This window comes from Penaeus chinensis, chromosome 27 (assembly GCF_019202785.1).
Source record: "Penaeus chinensis breed Huanghai No. 1 chromosome 27, ASM1920278v2, whole genome shotgun sequence".
Lineage (NCBI taxonomy): Eukaryota > Metazoa > Arthropoda > Malacostraca > Decapoda > Penaeidae > Penaeus > Penaeus chinensis.
The window spans coordinates 11829959-11851674 of NC_061845.1; the positions used below are offsets into that span (position 1 = coordinate 11829959).

General features: G+C 38.5%; 2 protein-coding genes across 3 annotated transcripts in view; one reads left to right on the forward strand and one right to left on the reverse strand.

Annotated features, from left to right (window-relative positions):
- Window positions 1–14261, reverse strand: part of LOC125039561 (nuclear pore complex protein DDB_G0274915-like) — a 19978-nt gene extending 5717 nt beyond the window's left edge. The window contains exons 1-10 of one of the 2 annotated variants that reach the window (XM_047633635.1): window positions 13588–14261; window positions 8155–8261; window positions 7785–7959; window positions 7516–7666; window positions 7160–7239; window positions 6591–6786; window positions 5725–5844; window positions 4528–4804; window positions 1508–4339; window positions 790–849 (exon numbers count right to left, since the gene is read on the reverse strand). In XM_047633635.1, coding sequence (XP_047489591.1) covers window positions 790–849; window positions 1508–4339; window positions 4528–4804; window positions 5725–5844; window positions 6591–6786; window positions 7160–7239; window positions 7516–7666; window positions 7785–7959; window positions 8155–8261; window positions 13588–13874 — 4285 coding nt within the window. In that variant the 5' untranslated portion in view covers window positions 13875–14261. The remainder of the gene's footprint in view (window positions 1–789; window positions 850–1507; window positions 4340–4527; window positions 4805–5724; window positions 5845–6590; window positions 6787–7159; window positions 7240–7515; window positions 7667–7784; window positions 7960–8154; window positions 8262–13587) is intronic. The other variant, XM_047633636.1, reaches the window with a different exon arrangement.
- Window positions 14262–15111: 850 nt separating this feature from the next.
- On the forward strand, window positions 15112–21494 carry LOC125039785 (mitochondrial import inner membrane translocase subunit Tim8-like). Its single transcript, XM_047634052.1, has 3 exons — window positions 15112–15383; window positions 17217–17314; window positions 20891–21494. The coding sequence occupies exons 1-3, from the start codon at window positions 15218–15220 to the stop codon at window positions 21062–21064; spliced, it is 438 nt and encodes a 145-aa protein (XP_047490008.1). The 5' UTR covers window positions 15112–15217; the 3' UTR covers window positions 21065–21494.
- Window positions 21495–21716: the final 222 nt, after the last annotated feature.

A 21716-nucleotide genomic window follows, 5' to 3' on the forward strand; every position in this document is an offset into this window, starting at 1 on the left:
TGTGTGTGTGTGTGTGTCTTCATGAGTTTGTGTGTGTGTGTCTTCATGAGTTTGTGTGTGTGTCTTCATGAGTTTGTGTGTGTGTGTGTGTGTCTTCATGAGTTTGTGTGTGTGTGTGTGTGTCTTCATGAGTTTGTGTGTGTGTCTTTGTGTGTGTTCATGTGTGTGTGTTCATATGTGTGTGTGTGTTCATATGTGTGTGTGTGTGTGTGTGTGTGTGTGTGTGTGTGTGTGTGTGTGTGTGTGTGTGTGTGTGTGTGTGTGTGTGTATGTGTGTGTGTGTGTGTGTGTGTGTGTGTGTGTGTGTGTGTGTGTGTGTGTGTGTGTGTGTGTGTGTGTGTGTGTGTGTGTGTGTGTGCACGTGTGTGCATGTGTGTAGACTCTCAATTAACATACAAGAGCCTGGTAATGAACTGAAAGATCTAACCCAACTGTAATGAAAAGCAACAATAATACAAAAAGAATGGAAGAAAAAACCTGTGAGCTTAAAGGCATAAAAGACCTACAACAGTATCCCCTTTGGTGTTCATAAGTATGCTGTAAGTTGCAAAGGTTACTTAGCTTTGAAAATAATAATAATAACAATAATAAAATAAATAAACAAAAATAAATGAAGAAAAAAATAAATAAAAATAAAAATAAATAAACAAAATATAAATAGGCATGGGCCAAGCAAGCTCAACTATTCTGGAGGGGGGGGGGGAAGAAAAATCCTTCTGCTTTTTATAAATTAATATATATATATTTTTTCTTCAGTACCAGCACCTGTGACTCTCATATGTTACTTACCCACACTGAAAATGTTTTGAGTATCCCCTGGCATAGACGGTCCACCAAAATTAAACGCCCCTGCGGATATGAATATTACCTGACAACTAAGCCCCTTTACAGTCCCAAGCCACTTTGAAGTGTAGCAGGTAGCTTTGGGTGAGGAGAACAGGGCAACCGAGCACTCCTTGCAAAATGTTTGGCACTGAATAATGGCACCTTTACTTCCAACATCAGCAAAAGAAGAGAAAATGACTGAATTGATGCAATAAGTGCATCTTAAATAATGCCTGCTTACTTTTAGAGGAAATTTCAGATCTGATCTCCTTTAAAGATATCCATAAACAAATTGCACAGTGCAATAATTCTAAGCAAACATTTTGCTTCTCTTGGTTGCTCCAGAATTGTAGAGGAAACAATATCTCTACTTCCAAACTTTATCTTATGCATGTCTACCAAAACAAACAAAAAAGATAAACAAAAATAAAAAAAATACAAGTATCTCTCTTAATGCAAAGAGCAAACAAATGTCTGATATCACTTCACAACTCTTAAATAAAATCAAAACTTCTATTTACTAGAATGCCAATGCCAAATTGTTCAAGTTCCCTATTTGATACAAATTAGAAGCAATATTAGACATGAGATAAAATTTTGGTGTAAGAGGAAAAGAAGGAATGAATTCTAATTAACCCTATTAAATCTTTACTGAAGAGGCTTAAAATAGCAAGGCAATTACCTGCATTGAATGAAGGTGGGTTGGCACTGCCAAACTGGAACACTGGCCCTCCTGGAGAAGCTGTCCCTCCTGCTGCAGGTGTGGCACCAAACGATGGGGGACTAGCTGCTGTTTGACCAAACTGGAATGGTGTGCTTTTGGCATTTGGTGTAGAACTACTCCCAAAGGCTGGGGAGTTAAAGGAAGGAGTTTGTGAAGCCTGGAAGGCAAAGCTTGGAGCTGGAGTGGCAGCCGGAGCTGCTGCTGGTGCTGGGCTATTTGTGCTTCCAAAAGGCGAAGTTGCTCCCTGTGCTGCTTCAAAGGGGTTTGCTGGGGTACTCGCCTTGCTGCCCCCTTGAGCTCCTCCAAAGCCAAAGCCTGCAGATGAACCAAATAGAGATGTTGCACTTGTGGCTGTGCTACCGAAGCTGGGTGCTGGTGCTCCAAAGGCTGGGGCAGTTGTTGCTGGTGCTCCAAAGGTTGGGGCAGTTGTTGCTGGTGCTCCAAAGGTTGGGGCAGTTGTTGCTGGTGCTCCAAAGGTTGGGGCAGTTGTTGCTGGTGCTCCAAATGCAGGAGGATTGGCAGTTGACCCAAAGGCTGGAGTACTTGTGGTAGAGCCAAAAGCTGGGGTGCTTGTTGCAGGTGCCCCAAATGACGGAGGACTCGTTACAGTTCCAAATGAGGGAGTGCTTGTTTGACTGCTTGTTGCACCATATGCTGGGGGTGCTGTTGTTGGTACACCAAATGATGGGGTGGTTTTTGGTGTACCAAATGCTGCTGTACTTGTAGTTGAGCCAAAGGCTGGTGGATTTGTTGTTGGTGCTCCAAAACCTTGAGTATTTGTTGGCAGAGCACCAAAGCCCTGTCCTGTAGTAGAACCAAAGGATGGAGCTGGGGCTGCAGCTGAGGATGGGACTGAAGCTTGGCCAGTAGCAGCATTTGAACCAAAGCTAAACGGTGACTGTGTCTGGCTTGTTGGTGCACCGAAACTAGGAGGTTTACTGGCAGTACTACCAAATGAAAATGGACTGCTTGATGTTGTGGCAACTTGAGCAGGCTTATCCGTAGATCCAAACTGAAAAGCAGAGTTAGTCTGTGATACTGCTGGAGATCCAAAGTTGAAGGTTGCTGGTGCTGGTGCTGGTGCTGGTGCTGGTGCTGGTGTTGATGTAGGTGCAGCTGTAGCTCCTGCAGAAGATCCAAAGTTGAAACCAGGGGATGATGTAGCTGTGGTAGTAGCAGCTGGAGCAGAACCAAAAGTGAATGCTCCACTTGGTGTAGCTTGTTTAGCTGTATCAACACTGGCACCAAAAGAGGGAGGATTGCTTGCCTTCACTGTTCCAAAACTGAATGGAGAACTAGATGATGTGGCAGCAGGTGTAGCCTTTGCTGCTGCTCCAAAGCTAAATAAGGAGCTTGAAGATGAAGTACTCTGTGTACTTGGGGTAAATGAAGGTATACTTGTTGCTGCGGTTGTTGGTTTAGGATCTGGAGCTCCAAACTGGAAAGGAGAACCTGTTGCAGCAGCTGTGACCGTTGCTGGTGGTGCTATACTTGATCCAAAGTTGAAACTTGTGCTAGGTGCAGATGTCTGGGCAGCAGATCCCTGACTGAAAGTAAAGGTAGCAGACACAGATGAACTTCCTGGAGCAGGAGCAGGAGCAGGAGCAGCAGCAGGAGCAGCAGCAGGAGCAGGAGCAGAAGTTGCAGCAACAGTAGGACCAGACGATGTTCCAAAACTGAAACCTGAGGCTGCGGAAGTTGTCTGAGCTCCTGAAGTCAGAGTTGAAGTTGCTGGTGCTTTGGAGTCTTGAGATCCAAAAGAGAACCCAAGGCTTGGTGTGGAAGCCTCAGTCTGAGTAGTTTTGGGACCAAAAGTGAATGTAGAACTCTGACCAGATACTGCATCACTTCCAGCACCAAAGGTAAATGGAGAAGATGAGCTTGCAGGAGGCACTGCAGATGATCCCTGTGATGTTTTTGGATCAGTAGCAGCAAATACTCCTTGACTACTAGTGCTTGTATTTGCAGGAGCAGCTTGACTGCCAAAAGTAAAAGCACCAGGAACCTTTGTTTTTTCCTGCTGGTTTTCTACATTTTTACCATCTGTTGCACTTGCTGGCCTAACTGCAGAAGTAATCGAGGATGATCTGTTAGAACCAGGAACAACAAAACTGAAGGCTGAAGACACAGCTGTACCGGAACTGACCTGAGATGCTGTCTTTGATAAGGTACTCCCTAAACTAAACGTTCCTTGATTGGTTTGTTCACTAGCTGTGCTAGATGGTGCTGTCAGAGGCATTATGCCACTTATCAGACTCAAATCTGAACCAGGTTTCAGGGGTGCAAATGCAGACTCACTTGAGGTTGCACCAGCTAAGAGAGGATTTTTGGCTATTACAGATGAAGATGTTACAGCAGTGGGTGTGTCGGCTGACTGAGTAACAGCAGTGATAGATGTGGAGACAGTTGGTGTGCTAAGGCTTGTAACATCACTACTGACTGGGGGAGGAAGCTTCAAGACTGCTGTTACAGACACATTACTGCCACCCTCATCCCCAGCTGATTCAGTTGTCTTTACTGTATCAGTTTCTTTATTTACTACAGAGGTAGATGGTGGTTTAAGAGAGAATGTGAAAGTTGTGGTCACTTCATTCTTGTCTGTCTCAGCTGTTGTAGTGGTACTACTTGACACACTTGGTGATGCCTCGTCTGGAGCAATGGTCCTCAATACAGAACTTACTGTGGTTGAAGTTCCTACAGTGTCTATAGATGTTGCTGCTAGTGTAGATGATGTGGATGGTGTTGGCTGAGGTACACTTCCAGACTTTGATGACTGACTCTCTTCATTTTCTGTGAATGAGAAAAGTATAATGATAATTGAACTTTGTATTTTTTCAGACTTCTTCTGGTATACTCCTACTAGTGCTAAATGTTGGTTTCTGGTCAAACTGAATGACATATCTTTTTATATCATAAAAACAAAGAAAAATTCTTTTCAATTACTGATACAGAAAAAGGGAAAAGACAACATCACTTACCATCAACATGGAAAAGCATACCCAGCATCTTTTTGAGTCTCTGCTGACTCTTGGCCTTCTCTGCTTTGTATGCTTCTAAAGATATGACGTGAGTAGGTCTTGGCGGAGTAGGGTTTCTAGGGGTGGATGTACGGGAGGTGTTTGCTGTCCCCCCTGTTCCATTGCAGCTCTCTCCCCGTGTGCTTTGGGGTGTATGTGAGCCTGAGCGGTCAGATGGGTCACGTTCTGAGGGTCCTGGACTGATCATGCAAGAGTCTCCACCGGTGGCCTCACTTGTCTGGAATACATGAAGGGAAAGAAACGTTAATCCCTACAATCTGGATGACACGTCATGAAAAAATTGGCTTGAGGGGTGGGTGGTGTGAACATGGTGCAATGGAAAAATATAGCTGTGGGCCGGGGTAACATGACGTTACTGTTGTGAGCATTTTGGCTGAAAGCTATGGTGTTGGGAATGACTTGCCAGGAGTGGACAAAGCTCACGAAGGGTGTTTAGATTCATTTGGCATTTAGGAAGGGGCTTCTGCATTATTTCCATCAATAAATTAGTGTGGAATGTACTGTCCGTGAGCCATGACTGGAAGAGCACCAGCTTCAGAGCAGATGCTATTTTCATGCTCAGGACCAGCAGTACAGGTTCTATTACAGAAAATTGAATATTACAATTTATTTTTATTGTCAAATGACAAAATATTACTTGTTATTATTATTGTACTGACTTATGGACTACCTAGAGATATGTTATGGAGTCTATGCAAAGAAAACAGTCTATTACTATCTGGATATAACAAATCAAATGACTAGAATGGCTAAATGGAATGGAAAATGGCTAAAAAGTTAATAACGGTTACAAAGATAAAGTAACACTGCAAAAGGGAGGCATAGAATTTTGTCACCTGGCCTAAAAGCCTGTCCGAATGGCAGTGAAGTATCCGAACCATATGGGTTAATAACTTACTTCTTGCAACAACAAAATCTATCCATCTCCTAGATCCAAAGATCCCACATTCCACCAAAGCTTTCTCCTTCTTCCCTCTTCATGATGTTTTAAATATTCAAACCAGCAACTTGTTTAGCACTTTTTCAATGTCATCATAAGAACTTTTCCAATAACACTGATTACCATTGCTCCTGACAAAGATATAACATTATATGAAGGAGCTGTTCTAAAACTTCCTGGCAAAAGAATATCACTACCTGCTGGTGTAGGGATTGTTCAGAGGCTTTGGACTGTCCAGAATCCACACTGCGGTTGCTTTCAGAATCTGTGTCCCGTCTTGAATCATACATGGAGAATGGGGTCTCTCTTCCACTACCCTGAGGTAAGTTGAGATGCACATTATTGATTAAAAAAAAAAAAATATCTATATCTACATCTACTTAAGTCTATAACTATATGTAATACCTATCTTTATCTTTTTCTTCAACGTGTTTTTTTTATTCTCTTAACCCAACCACCACAAATTTATTTGTCCCCTGCAGTTTTTTTTGTGAATTTTGTTACATACAGATGGCTCCACATGTGCTCAGCCAGCAAGGAGTCTATCAATAGGCCCTAGTGACTGATTCTGATTTTCCCTTTCTTTGAATTGGTACGAAAATGTATTTTTCTTTTTAATACAATTGATATTGATAAGGTTATTATTATCATTGATGCTATGATTATTAAATTGTTATTTAAATCTTGGTAACATTTAAGACAATGAAATAATAAAAGACCTTTTCCAAATGTCAAGGTAAAGGGTAAACCAGTGAGATAGGTAGGACTAGTAACTGACTCCTTGGTGATTAAGCACTTATAGAGCCATCTATGCATAAATACAACAAATAAACTTATATTGCAGTGGGCATAGCATGTATTCTTACCATCCGTGCCGATTGGGTTAAAACAAGCATTTAGTTTATCATATCAAATTTTTAAAATAGACTGGATTAAGAAATAAGACATAATCAAGCATATGAGGAGTTTTTATATCTGTTTATTCCAAAAAATAACAGATAAATTTGCATACTTTGAATTAATACTATAATTTCATAGTAGAGTGACAAAGACATCAGCATACCTGAGACATTCTTAGCTCCATATGCTTTGATGAGGAGAAGGAAGCCATCATGGGATCAAGCACACAACGCCTCTTGTTCTCTGGGCTTAACTGGTGGGTGTTAGACTGAGCCCCAGGACTGAGGTCCAGAGCACGTTTCTCACCCCCACCATTTGGAGTACTACTACCTCGATTCTGGGTCTCCTCCAGGTAATCTCTGAAAAAAGGAATACATCAATTGTACAGTTAATGAGACTAGTCCTATTAGTGTGTGTGTGTGAGGTGTGTGTGAGGTGTGTGTGAGGTGTGTGTGAGGTGTGTGTGTGTGTGTGTGTGTGTGTGTGTGTGTGTGTGTGTGTGTGAAAGAGAGAAAGAGAAAGAGAAAGAAAGAGAGGGAGAAAATGCATGTGAATACCTGGGTTACAGATGTGCTATCCAGTTTCTATTAGTCATATACGTGTCTCATTTCCTATGGAAATTACTGGTGTAATTAGGAAAATAGACTTTCCCTATTCTACAAAAGACTTTTTAATACTTTTGGAAATTAATGATATAAACCAATACTCTTAAGACACTTTCAAATACATTACCTTGAATAGTTGACGGGTAAAGTGGTGGGGACTATACTACTGCCATTACATTTCTGTCTTTTACTTAGGTCTTCTGGTTCCTGAAACAAAGGAACAATGAGAAATTAACAAATTATTTATTTTGCATACATCACAATCTTATTTGATTTCTAAATGTGCAACTAAGTAGATGAACACCATGGGTATGGATCATGAGAGCATCTTGGAATAGATTTTTTTCCTTCTTTACACAATGATGTCAATTCACAAAAAAGGTCAAAATTACAAGTGCTATTCACACTACAATGACAAACCAACTACTACTGTTCATAGCCAATGTCCACTATTACCAGTGACAGTTAGGCTACATCACTTACAATATAACAAGCTCCTCTCTTGACACCCTTCCCAGCCTGTGCCTGCTGCAAAGCTGCTACCACTGCTTGAACACTCGTTGGGTCTCTGGCACATTCGTTTGGTGTATTCGGTGACTCAAGAACTGAAGCTACAGATCTGATGTCGGGCATCCTGAAGATAGCCCCCCCAAAATTTAAAAGGATTATTTAATTGTCTCAACCAGATAAAACAGGATCATTCAACTATCTCAAGTATATGAGAAAATACCACAAATACCATAATGGCTAACCTTGGTGTTGCTGAAGACAAGAAATCAGTCGAGAGGGAAGATGTGAAAGTGGCTGTGGATCGGCCAAGAGGGAGGAGTGGGGAGGTAGGTGGTCTTCTTGGACTGAGGACTGCCTTTGTGCGCCCTCCAAGGCGTACATTTGGCAGCACACCTGCTCGAACATATCTTTCTTGTGCTGGTGAAAATATAGGATAAAGAGTTACTTTCACAAATGGTTTACAACTTCATATATTGACAAATATAGTGAATCTTTAATTATATAAGGTAACCAGAATTTTCCATATGCATCAATTAACCTTACTAATTCAAATATAAACATATCAGACATTTATGCTAAAGGAGATATAAAATTTCATAGAGTGGCACATACCTGTTGGATATTGTCTGCGGTTCTCTCCTGGACTTCTTCCATTATGTGCTTGTGCTTCCCTAACTACTCTGCTTGCAAAACCTGGACTTAAAACTTCTGCAGCAAAACTGGAAAAGAATACATTTGGACAAATGAGCAATTTGTGTTTTAAGTTAAGGTAGTACAAGCTTAATAAGGCATGGATAATATTCAAGGCTGTGGAGTTGGTACTCAAACCACCTAACTCTGGCTCTGATCCCTTTTATTATTATCATAATAAAAAAAAAAGAAAAAGAAAAAAAAAAAAGGATTTTATAACTATAGGTTACCTTTTAACCTCATGTCCTTAAAAGGTTTCAGTCAAATGGTTATTGCAATGCTATTGTAGCTTTTTTTTGTGCATTCTCGGAAAAAAAAAAATCATTATGCCTTAAAAATGCATTCTCGGAAAAAAAAAATCATTATGCCTTAAAAATGCATTCTCGGAAAAAAAAAAAAATCATTATGCCTTAAAAATGCATATAGGACTAAATGAAAATGATATGATTTCTTATTCTCTGGGCTGGAAATAAAGTGTGCAATATGTTTAGAAAGTGGGATTTTTGCAATTTATGTTGAAATAGGAGTCGGGACATTTTTACTGACTCTGAATCCATAGCTCTGTAATATACTTAATATAATAATAAAATGAAACTAAAATGTAGCATTCTAACAAAATATCTTTTATCAAGACACTATATGAATTATTTTTAGAAAGCCTACAATTTCTATGGATCTCATACAATCTTTTTTCTCTTCCGCTGTTTAACCTCTAAAGACTGCAAAACCTTCAGCTGTCATGCAAATTTTGGTTGCACACATTTAAATAGCTCGAGTCTACCAATAAGAAATGTATAGGCTACTTCCTCACTATATCTCAAATATGAGTATCAGTAGAGCACAAAATTGAAAAAAATCAACTCCTGTACAAATAAAAACAGGGGAGACTATCATTTTTATTCAAAGAAAAAACTACAAAATAAATTTTTTATCATAAAAAGCAATATAGGTTTATCTTGATAAAGGAATAAATGTTTTTTCTAGATGTATTTCTAAGAATTTTGACACACAAATAAATAAGACAATAATACACATTGAGATAACTCTGTCATACCTAATCGTATTATCTGTGAAGGGGGAATGTAGGCGGGGGAAAAGATCTAGGGTTTGGCCGGAAGAAATGTGAGATATGAAATACAGCACCAGAATGATATTGAACATTTCATGTTCGATATGATTGAAGGGTGGTCTGCTCCTTTCTAGCTTCTTTTTCTTTTAATATATTTAATCAAAAGCACAAAAAATTCTAACCCAACAGTGCCCTTGAGCCCTTATTTTATTAGCTATCTCTATTTTATCAAGCATGAGCACAATGTATTTTATTAGCTATCTCTATTTTATCAAGCATGAACACAATGTATTGGGTTGCATCAGCCATTATCTGTAAACTAGTAGGAGAGTGCAGCAGCATCAAACCTGTTTCAGTGGCTAGAAATTAGACATGTATTGCCCACACATACTGAAGTTCTCAATATCAGTCCACACAAACTTTCAGATTTTGTATTTATATATGCATATGTTCTTATTCCATTTTCATTACATTTGACATCATAGTTTCTATTATTTTTTTGGTTCTCATTAGTTTCTTATGTTTTTTGCAAATCTATTTGTATAAACTTTTGGACCTTGACATCAAAGTAAAACTTGTTTAACAATGCATCCACACAATGTCAGTGAAGAAATAGAGAACAGGGTAATGAATAAAAGGGTAATACATAAGGCAGATACAAGTTGAATGATGCATAGCCTCGACCTACATCTATAAATTACCATCCAGTGTGCTAACACTAGTTGGGTCTTAATCCCTTGTAACAACAGAGACCATCAAATGCTGCATATGTCATTACTCTAGCACCCTAGCCCACTGAGAGATTGAATAAAGAGTACCTTAGGAAATGGAAAATGGGTAGTAGGGTATTCTAAGTGTCTATTGTTACAGGAATCTTTTCGAGGGAGGATTGAAAGGCATATCAGTACAGGTGAACTCATATGTAAGGATGGTGCGGTATGTGAATAAATATTTTTTCTTGCCATGAGAAAATATTTTTAAAGGTAGTGAATGTATATGACATAAGTGGCTATAATCATATAGTATAAAACATTCTTATTTACTTGTAAAATTTCTTGTATTAGCCCATCCACAAAAGAATCAATGGTCTCAAACTTTGTTAAATAACTATATTCTATCAATGTTAAAAGGTAAGACTTATTAGGAACACCTCATACATATTTGCCTGAATGTGGAGTTTTTTTCAAACCTTCCCATTGTCTCTTGTTTTTGTTTGATTTTATTTTAAGAGAGAGAGAGAGAGAGAGAGAATATATATATATATATATATATATATATATATATATATATATATATATATAAATAGAAATGCTAGAATGAGCACATAAGTATACTTGAATAGGAAGTGGTTAAACACACAGCTAGCTTTTAAGAAAAGGAGCAATTCTATTTTTCTCCGCATTCCTCCAGGTTGGACACTGGGTAAATTTTTAGGTATTAGTTGCTATTTATCATTCAGATATATATCATATATATATAGTAATCTGAGGCAGGTTTTTGGAGTAATATTCAAAAACACATACATGGCTACACTTGTACTAAGTCACCAATGAGCCAATTATGAGTACTGCCTGTCTTGCCTGTATACCTTTTCCTGTGATTTACGAAAATATTTTACGTTGTCTTATTTTGCTGTTACTAATGTTTATAACATTATAGTAATTATAATGTTTATAATAAAAATAACCCCACTGATATTCACAGGACTAGTAAAAAAAAAAAAATTCCTACCAATTCTAGGAAAGGTGAAATCAGGTAAGGTCCCAAGGTCTACTGATTGACTCCTTTGTGGCTAAGCACTAGCAGAGCCATTCATGTGCAGAGACATTTCACCAAAAATATAAAAAATGAGTACAGCATTTTTCCCATTTTTTATTAATTTTCCCTTGCAGTATTGGGTTAATTCTGCCACCCATGCTAGAGATCTGCAATGCTATGCTACTTATTAATGTTTTTTTTTCTTTCATCCTCTCTTATTCTTTAATATAATTTTGTTTCTTTGCCAAAACCCACTGTAGGAGCAGTGGCAGACACATGGGGAGGGGTGGCTGTATGCCTGTACACATGGCGATGCACCAGAGTGCATGGAGAGGGATGCTCAGCTTGATGGACTCCTGCACCCAGTGTCTGGCCATTGCCAGACACTGGGTGCCAATGGCATAGTAAATATGTGGTTGGATTAACTTTGGCTAACTTACCACATTTTCCTTAGTGAATATATAATCATTACACACAGAATGAGAACCACTGGTCTAGAGAAATATAAGCAACGGAATTATTGCTGGACTTCAGATGCTGTTTAATTTTAATGTGTGTCACTGGTTTCATTTCTGTTGCTGATGGGAATAGATTTACTAGCTTGGTCCCTGGACAAACATTTGTCAGTCATTTCATAATATATACAGGTTTTATTTCAGAGGAAACAAGCAGCACATGAACTGTCACAGTTTTCTTTGCTCTTTTCATTCAATAGAGCCAATTTACGGTAATTATTTGTACTGTTTTACCATGTTGTGAAGCTTACACTAGCCATCTGATAAAAAAGGAAACAGTGAGTGCGAGGTAGTAATTTGGGTGCTGTATTTCATATTTCATTTTTCTTCCTGCTAAACCAAAGATCTTTCCCCCTCCACAGACAATATTATATATGTATGAGTTATCTCTTAGTGTATCATTTGTCTTATTCATTTGTATGTCTAGATAATTAGAAATAAATCTAAATAAACATTTATTTCAGTATAGTGCATATCTAAGAGACTGACAATGATTGGCTATGAGGTCACAAACTATAAGCGCCAAGAGAATTTATATTAGTTTACTGCACAGCTAAGTTCTTTGATGCTTCCTAATTATTGGTCTTTGTTTCAGTTATTCACAATATTATATGCATGACTCTCTTGTGGTTCTATATTGCAAATGACAAATATGAAAGTCTTAGCAATTGTTCATTAAATAACTGTACACCTCTGAGACAGGCCCTATTACTCCAACCACTCCTAGGATCCACAAACAGTGTTTTAAGAACCAAAAAGCTTTCTAACCAAGGAGCTGGTAATTTTCTGGAATAGTGTCACATAACCAATTGCAGTGATCTTGGTATTGATGGATTCTTCTCACTCTCTACTATCTTAATATATCAAAATTATACCATGAAACCCCCTCCAAACTCCAACCACAGGGAAGGACCTGAAAGGTACTGGGGAAACTGCGTAAATTTTGAATCAAATAATATACGCAGAAAGTCACTATATTGTATAGTGCAGGGGGCTGCTTTCCCCCAATCCGACCCAGGAAATCAAAGAATCCTCCACGTATTGATGGCATGACAGTGTCGGACAGACTCTATGCCAGGCGTTCCTGATAGATCACGCCGTGAGGCGTCAAAAGAAACCGCTCGATCAGTGCCATGCGGAGCAACAAAGCGCTACGAGCCAGTGATTTGGCTTGATGCACCAAACTCCCGCGCTCAAAGTCGGCGCATTGCAATTGATCACCAGAGCGCAGAGTTTTTTCTTAATTTTCTTCATCCGTCACCAAAGGGTTAATCATATGCTCTACCCTGCCATGGAGAATTTCCTGGGTGGGTATGAAGGGAGTGGCATAAGCCCAGGAGGATCACAGGGGACACAGCTCCCTGCATAAGACAATGTATTGCATAATTCCTACATATCTGTGTACTAAAGGGTAAGAAGAATCCAGCAATGTTAACCCCTTGGTGACAGGTGAAGAAAACTAAAAAAAAAAAAAACACTTTATGCTCTGGCGATCAATAGCAACGCGTCGACTTTGAGTGCGGGAATTCGGTACATCAAGCCGAATCACTGCCTCGTAGTGCTTTGGCACAGCCGCATGCCACATTTCGAGCTGTTTCTTATGACGTCTGGAGACGTGACCTGTCGTGAAGGGGTTAAAATGATCATGATTGGTTTTGCAGCGCTATTCCAGGAAATTACCCTTTCTCTGTGCTAAATTTGTTGAGATCTATTTTCTTCTTTTCTGGTGTTATTATTTGCTTGCATAGATTATTTCCTTAGTCAGTGAAGATACATACACCTATAAATCTATACCAAAGTATTTCATGTTGTACAACTTTCTTGTTAACAATTTGCAAAAGCTACACCAAAGATAAAAGGCGTCTTTATTTTCAGCCATTCTTTTCATCATAAGCAAAGTTTACTCTATACTACACAGCTGTGTATAACAAACTATATCCTTTCCACACCCACTCACAATAAAAAAAAAAAAGATGCCGATGCTAAATAAAGTAATTTGAAAACTGCACTTACCTCAAATCATTCCATGGCACATTCTGCTTGGTTGACGAGGACACAGGAGAGGCCGCCACACCATTGCCCATCGACAACCTCTGGGGTAGAACAGAGCCCTGAGTAGAGGCTGGACGGGGGGTTAGTGTGCGACCCCAAGGAGACCCCCCACTGCCAACCACAGCTGCAGAGGACGACGACGACGGAGAATACTGCCCATTGACGAGGGCACTGGGTGAGTTCTCCTTGGAAGAGTCTCCATCACTGTTGTTATCTACCCCCAAGAAATCACATGCTGATCGGAACATGTCTGGGAAGGCGTGTTTAAAAGGCCCAAGGGATCCACACCACTCCACAGCCTGAAGGAGAGGTGCACACCGGGCCTTTAAACACACGCAGAGGGAGAAACACCCACTCACGTACACCTTCCGGGCAGGAGAAGAGGCGAAAAAACAACAGTGAAAAAATCAACAAGCAGTTCCTCTAACAGTGGGTTTGAAGGGACAGTGTATTTCGGGCCGGAAATCACAGGAAATGCGCTATAAAACCGAGGTATTTTGCTCTTCTCTCCTTCTCTGGTTCCTCCGGCAACCGCGGAATGAACGTAAAGCACACACCGTCAGGAGTCGCGACACATGGCTTGAAAATATCGCAAATTTGGTTCAAAATTGTTTACCTCGCGCTTGTAGTTCCCTCGACCGCCGTCCAGGTGGCGTCAGGGGCAGATGAAAATCACGTTGCGCAACTTTTCCACTCTTTAATAATTCTTTATCATATCCAATTTCTTAATAATTAAAGAATATTTCTTAAAGCATAGGTTTTGCACAATTTAGAATTGAGAATGGCATTTCTTTTCTTTACACTAAGTAAAGTCCGTTTTATGGACCTAAATATATTTTTTCTCAGATAGTTATATTTATTTTATTATATTTATATATTTCATTGCCCGTGGAAGATAATTCTATATTGGACGACTCATATAGGTATCTCTAAGGCGGTAAGCTATTTTTTTTTTTTTTTAAGATGAGAGGTAAAATTATTCAAATGGGAATTTCCTGTTTCCTTGTCCATAATCTTTTGGGGGAGGTAGGGTCAGGGGAGGCAAAGGAATTCAAATCAACGGGTTAAAAGAATAACTTTTGAGTTTACTTTCAAATTAATGCAGTTATTCTCGTTAGGTCGAGGGTTAATTGTTATCATATTAGGCAAGTTAATAATAGAACATAATGTGCCGTAGTATTTTTTAGCTAGATTTTTTTTTTCAGAAACTACATAGGCAAAGTGTTGTTTTATCTTTGTATTACCGCACAGTCCTTTTAACAGTTCACGTCTGGCCATCAAAATATTGCAAATTACAATAAATCAGAAAGTCTATAACTGATATGCCCTTTAAATTCATAGTATATGTAACCGAACCAATGATATGAAAAAGAAAAAGAAAAAATCATATCAATTTTATTTTTAAATGATACGCAAGACACGATATTTCAAAGAGATACTTCAACATTTTTCAACAAAATAAAATCACAAACAAACGCTCCCTTGAAGTCACGTGACCCGCATCGTCTGCTCCCGGAGGTAAACACGATCTCACGCAACACCTTCGTACCCCCAGAGAACTCAACCCTTTTCGGTCGTTTATTTCTCCAGCATGGGTTGGTTTTTCGGCGACAGCGAGCCCAAGACAGACACCTCCAGCTCGGGGTTTGATTCGTTCTCTACTTCCACGCCGGATTTCTCTTCTTCGTCGGGTTTTGATACCGGTGCCTCGTCCTTCGGCGATTCTTCCTTCGGGTCGTCGGCGTCGTCGGGGCTCGGTGAGTTTTAGTTTTGTTTTGGGGTCGTGATGGTTGGCGTCGGTATGTCTGCCACTCTTGGTTATGGTTAGGTCACTCTTTGTGTCTTTGTGTGTCTGTCTGTCTGATCTTCTCTTTTTCTCACTCTTTCATCCTCTCTTTCTCTCTTCCTTTCCCTTTCTCTGTGTGTTGCTCTCTCTCTCTCTCTCTCTCTCTCTCTCTCTCTCTCTCTCTCTCTCTCTCTCTCTCTCTCTCTCTCTCTCTCTCTCTCTCTCTCTCTCTCTCTCTCTCTCTCTCTGACTCTCTCTCTCTGCTCTCTCTCTCTCTCTCTCTCTCTCTCTCTCTCTCTCTCCTCTCTCTCTCCTCTCTCTCTCTCTCTCTCTCTCTCTCCTCTCTCTCTCTCTCTCCCTCTCCTCTCTCTCTCCCCCTCCCTCTCTCTCCCCCTCCCTCTCTCTCCCTCCCTCCCTCTCTCTCCCTCCCTCCCTCTCCTCTCCCTCCCTCCCTCTCCTCCCTCTCCCTCCCTCTCCTCTCCCCCTCCCTCTCCTCTCCCTCCCTCCCTCTCCCTCTCCCTCTCCCTCTCCCTCTCCCTCTCCCTCTCCCTCTCTCTCTCTCTCTCTCTCTCTCTCTCTCCCTCTCCCTCTCCCTCTCCCTCTCCCTCTCCCTCTCCCTCTCCCTCTCCCTCTCCCTCTCCCTCTCCCTCTCCCTCTCCCTCTCCCTCTCCCTCCCTCCCTCCCTCCCTCCCTCCCTCCCTCCCTCCCTCCCTCCCATGGTAAGATTCTCCAATCATTCAACACCAAAAAGCAAAACAAAGTATCAAGTCTGACTATGGATAAGGTGTTATAAACATCTAAGAAGGTCCACCTGTGATATAGTTAAGAAAAAAAAGAAGAAAAAATCAAAGATAAATATACAATAATCATACAGGTTATGTCATTAATTTGTTTTGAAAATATGCAAAACTTGAACATTACATGGTAGTTGGTAGAAGTTCCTGCTTTCTCTGTTCTTTATTTCACCATTTTGTAATTTGTTTTACACATAATACTTTGATTGGTTATATGTTTGTAAAGGTGATATATTTGTCTAGGCTCTTAAAAATACTTTTTGATTAAAATGAGTTTGAGCTCATAGGCCCAGTGATCTCAGGTTTACTGCTCTAGTGTTCAGTTAGACTCTCTAGGTACTGAAAGTATTTAGGAGGTGACGACATGTAGAATAGGTTGAGGTCGTTATTTGATTCGTCCCACCTTATTGTTATCACTATTTGATAAATGAGTGTTAGATAACAGGTCTAGGTGACAAAATGCTCCTGTGATGACAGATACGAATTGGAACCAAAAAGATGAATTGGGTTAAGGGCAAACACATGTCATTGCTATATTTACTGATTAATTACACAATCCATTTATCTAAGCAGAGTCGCCAGTAGGTATATGTTGATACTACATCATATTTTTGTATCAGGATGTTTTGGGTAACATTGTAAATGTATATTGTCATCTATTAGTTGTATTTTCTAGACCAAAGATTGGAACAATGAGAGATGGATATTCGGTTTCATTTTTGACAGGTTTTCAGAAATTGCTTATCCTTTTAAGGCTCTATATACTTGTACTCTTTTATGTCAAAGGGTAGAGGTATTTATTGTTTATTATTTTTTATTTACTTTTGAATTTACTTTTAATTGTTAATTTGGAGACTATGGCATGAAGTTTGAAATTGTCTCTTTTCCTTGATGTCTGAATATCAGTGAAAGAAAAATCAGTATAGGTTAATAATTAAAACTATAATCCTTATTTTAACTTCATAAATCTGGCAATTTGCTAGAATGTTAAGATTGTCTTTGTCTTTCAGGGCTGGACAGTGGCCCTGGTAGTGGTAGCAGTTCTGGTGATGCAGAACTCCAAAGCTTCCTTATGCTGGAACAACAGAGGGCTCAAATGCAGACTATGGTTAGTATCTCTTGAGATTGGTATTGTTATTGATGCTTTCATTAAATGTATTTATGTTTTTAACTTTTAACTTATACTTACTGCTTTATTTTGTATATATTCATGAGATTTTTTTTTTTTGTGAGAACTGGAACAGTTTCTTCTCAGGCACATATGATAGAGATGGCATTTATTTTTATTTTTTTTATATGAATGTGGAGCTTAAACATATGCAGTGATGTGTTGAACTAAACAAAATAATGGAATGGCTAATTAGACTAACTGAGTGCTTTCATTGGTTGAAAACATAATTTGCATGTATTGAAACAGTTGAAATATGATTTCATATTAAATTTTGATAGACATATGAGAGTTTATGCTGAATACTGATGCACGTAATGAACCATGCAAAGCAGAGGAGTCTGACTTAATGTTAAGTGGAGGAATGTTAGCTTAGTAGTCTGTGGTTTTATATTGAGTTCAAGTAATACCTTCTTGTAGTTTTCAGATTTTCAGTATTTATTTTTAAACTGTAGATTGAATGTATTTTTTCTTAAATCTTCATAAGTCAAATACAGTGTTCTCTACACTGCCATGCCTGAAAAGACAGCATTACCCATTGTAAATTAAGATGAATAATATGTAACAAAAACTTTTGACCTAAACAGCTATAGATTTGATCATGTACAATTGTAGTAGTAATGAATATTTTTCTTCTCATTTCACATTTCCTATCTTCAATGGTTGCTGAAAGAATCTGCTGTAATGATTGGGAAAATTTTTGTTATTTCACTGCCCTGTTTGTTTTTTCCATACAAATGTGCCGTCTTGGATAACAACTGAAAATTAATAAATACAGAGGCTAAGGGAATGCAGTGTTACATTTTTGTTTAGTTAATGCTCACTGTTTTGTGAGGTCAGCATGAACTTTTAGTCTCCGGATGACATGGGGTTCATGTCATGTTTGACTGGGTCATGGTTCCAGGTGACAAGTCATTCAAGTCTTGGCTGACTTGGGCATGGCTCTGGGGGACGGGTCATTCACATCGTGTTACTATGATGCATGCACATCATTTTATGCTGTTCTTTATAAGATACCCTCACATTCATATGTCTGACATGTCATGGGGCACTGCCTGAGGGATAATGGATGGAATCTTTGATTGGTTGTTGTATTGTATGAAAGAGGCAATATTTAGCAAATAGATTATTTGCATGCTTCCCTGGAAGATGCCATGAATGCACCAAAACATTGCATTCTTTTGCTATTGCTGTGAACCTTTAAGTAACCATCACTAGTTTATGTGTTAAGTCTCCTTGTGTCAATTATTCACATCACATCAATACTTCCCTATTGTATGTCATACTTATGGTACTCTGAATGAATATCTTGAAGTATAACACACAAAAGGGAAGTATTGAAGCCATGGGAGTAACACCCTTGCGTATGGCAGCATGCAGTCTCCTTATTTTGTAAGAATAACATTTGTGAAAAGATAGGAGAATCCCGTTTTTATCCCTCAGTAGAACTACATTCAGTCTTTTACTCAGGGTTTAACATACCTAGTTTATTGAAATGGACTTTTGCATAATCAGACTAATATAGGTTTGAATTAGCAACTGAAATGAATATCATGCATCTCAGATAGTGCAAAAATATTAAAATTATGTTTTGGAGTGACACAAAATGAAATATCTCTTTGTTGAAAGATGTCATGCACCAAAACTTTGCACTCTCTCACTATTGCTGTGAACCTTTAAGGAACCATCACTTTAGTTTACATGATCAGTCCCCTTGTCTGCTCACATTATCATGTAGTACTCTGCCATAGTGAATGTCTTGAAGTATGACATACAATAGGGAAGTATTGAAGCCATGGGAGTAGCACCCTTGTATGTAGCTGCATAAAATTTCATATTTTATAAGAATGCAATTCACCTGGAGGCACAGGGTTAACTTTTTCAAGGTTATAATAGAATACTTTGTTATGGAGACTCCCTTTATAGAGTATACACTCTTTGTAGAGCAAGTTATTTTATTGGAGAACAAAAAGATTTTGGTAGAAGCTCTGTGATTTTTCTATTTCAGAATTTTTTGTTTTCATATTTACAAAACCTACACAAGAGGGAGATGACTGGGACTGGTATTGGTTCAGAGTTTGATAGCTCTCAAAATAATTGTATAGACAAAGAGGAACTCCACACTTTGAACAAATAGTCGGTGTCATTTTCGGCACTCATGGCTGTAGAAAATATTGTGCTCCTGTCTCTGTTCTCTTCTGCTGGTGTATTGAGCTGCCCTGGAGAAGGTGTGCTTGTCTATAATCATGATCAATATCTGCTAATGCTATAAATACAATTCGAGCAAAGGAAATACAGCCTTTGCATCTCTTTGCATGGCATGGATGTCTTGTCACTTGCAAACAAGGCTATTTAAATCATGGCATGACATCCATGCCACCCAGAGACATGACCACTAATAAAATGACATGTATATCTTGGCACCTGGAGTTACTAGTTAAAATTCTAATACATGCCAACATAAAAAGTTGCATGTGACTTGATAACTAAATTAAATAAACAAAGCAAACAGAAAATAAACTGAATTTATGTAACTTTGTGTGTATGGAGTTCATTTGATGTGATATGAAACAGAATCTTTTTAACTACCAGTGTGATTACTTGTCAACTTGATGGCTATTATATATTGGAGCATTGTGCCTATAGATTTTTCTTCACTTTATATCCAAGCTTCTAAAATTTGCCTTTAAATCATGTGAATATGACTGTTCAGCCCAAGGTAGGTTGAAACAGGTAGCTCCACAATGTCTTAATGAAAATCCTAGTTGGCAACTTCCGAGCTAAGCCATGCTTCTTTACCCGTTATTCATTGCAAATATTATAATGATTATTTTTTAATTTCTTTTTTTCTTGGTATTGTTTTCATTTATTTTTCTACCATTGTTATTACAGAATCATCTTTAAGAAATGCACTGAAAAAATACCACAAGATATTGCACAAATTGGCAATTAAAGTCAATTAAAGGGGTGGAGCTAATTATGTAATCACATTTTGCCAGTGAGAATGCACTGTGAGATATCAGATATAGTTAGATACATAATTATATGTATAATTTACTCACTATTGTTATAGTTACCAGAAACAAAACAAATGATCCTCTATTTTATTTATGGTAACAAAGAGTTCCTTACCATTAACTGCTGTCAGAATGCTCTTGGGAAAAGGTCATTTTCATTTTTGGGTTGAACAGACTGAATGGAAGTGGAGCTACCTGGTTATATATCCCTTGGTTCAGCCAGTATGCAGAAGGCTGAACATTTTTATATATGTCAGCATGAAACAAGATGGACTGTCATCCCTAGCTCTGTAACAAACTCATTATGATGTGGCAGTGGACCTTGAGCAAGTTGTAGACATTTTCCCTAAAGTGCATTACTGAAGATTTAAACTTAGGAATATTTTAGAAGCTGTATGAGATTTTAAGGTTTAGACAATGTTATTTCGAAGCAAGGCCCCATGTATCACAAACAATGTAACAAAAACAAATTATCTCAGATCTAACTCTTCCTTCACAGATACACAAGATGAACGACATCTGCTGGGAAACGTGCGTAGGCTCCCCAGGCAGCAAACTCGATTCACGCACAGAAACCTGCATCTCTAACTGCGTGGAGCGATTTATTGACACCTCTCTCTTTATCACAAACCGATTTGCACAGCTGCTTTCCAAGTCAGGAGGAATGATGTGAAAGGTGTGGCAGTCAGAGAATTTCCATTGTGAATAGATAATACCCTGTACAGATCATGTATTATTGCTAAGTGTTGGCAGTCTTTCAGAATTACAGCAAAAAAGAATGTTGAGTATTCAGAATATCATACAGATAATTGTGTTTGGATATTGATGTTCTGAGGATGTTTTATTATTATATCTTATAAATGCTTATTCATTCTTATATTTTTACTATAAAGATCATTTATATTTGAGAATTCTTTAGTTCTGTCCAGCACTCATTGAAATGCTTTTGTTTTCTTTTTTAATTAAGATTATGTATCCCATTGATGATACTTTACTGTTGAATAAAAAATTGTATAGATCAAGATTTGGAAAAAATGTGCAGTTGAGTGTGAACACATTTTCCTGAAGATTTATAATATTGTTTATTAAAAGCAAGAAAGAAAGTGATTCTTTATATATTTTCCTTAATTGCCTCTTGATTTATTGACTAAAAATTAAATAAGGAAAAGTCAGTTTATATTATTTTTTTATATAGGTGTCACTGGAAAGAATATTCTATACACAACTCTCTTTGTGTTAATTTTTAACTAATTATAGCAGATGTCAGTGGTTGCTTCCAGCATCAGTTGTCGATTACTAATATATGCATCTTAATCGCTTGCATT

What these genes read in the sequence shown, in the direction of transcription:
- LOC125039785 (XM_047634052.1), top strand. Translation starts at nt 15,218, where the DNA reads ATGGGTTGGTTTTTCGGCGACAGCGAGCCCAAGACAGACACCTCCAGC. An exon ending in GTCGGCGTCGTCGGGGCTCG is followed by an intron (nt 15,384 to 17,216) that starts GTGAGTTTTAGT and finishes TTTGTCTTTCAG; the next exon opens with GGCTGGACAGTGGCCCTGGT. An exon ending in GGGCTCAAATGCAGACTATG is followed by an intron (nt 17,315 to 20,890) that starts GTTAGTATCTCT and finishes CTTCCTTCACAG; the next exon opens with ATACACAAGATGAACGACAT.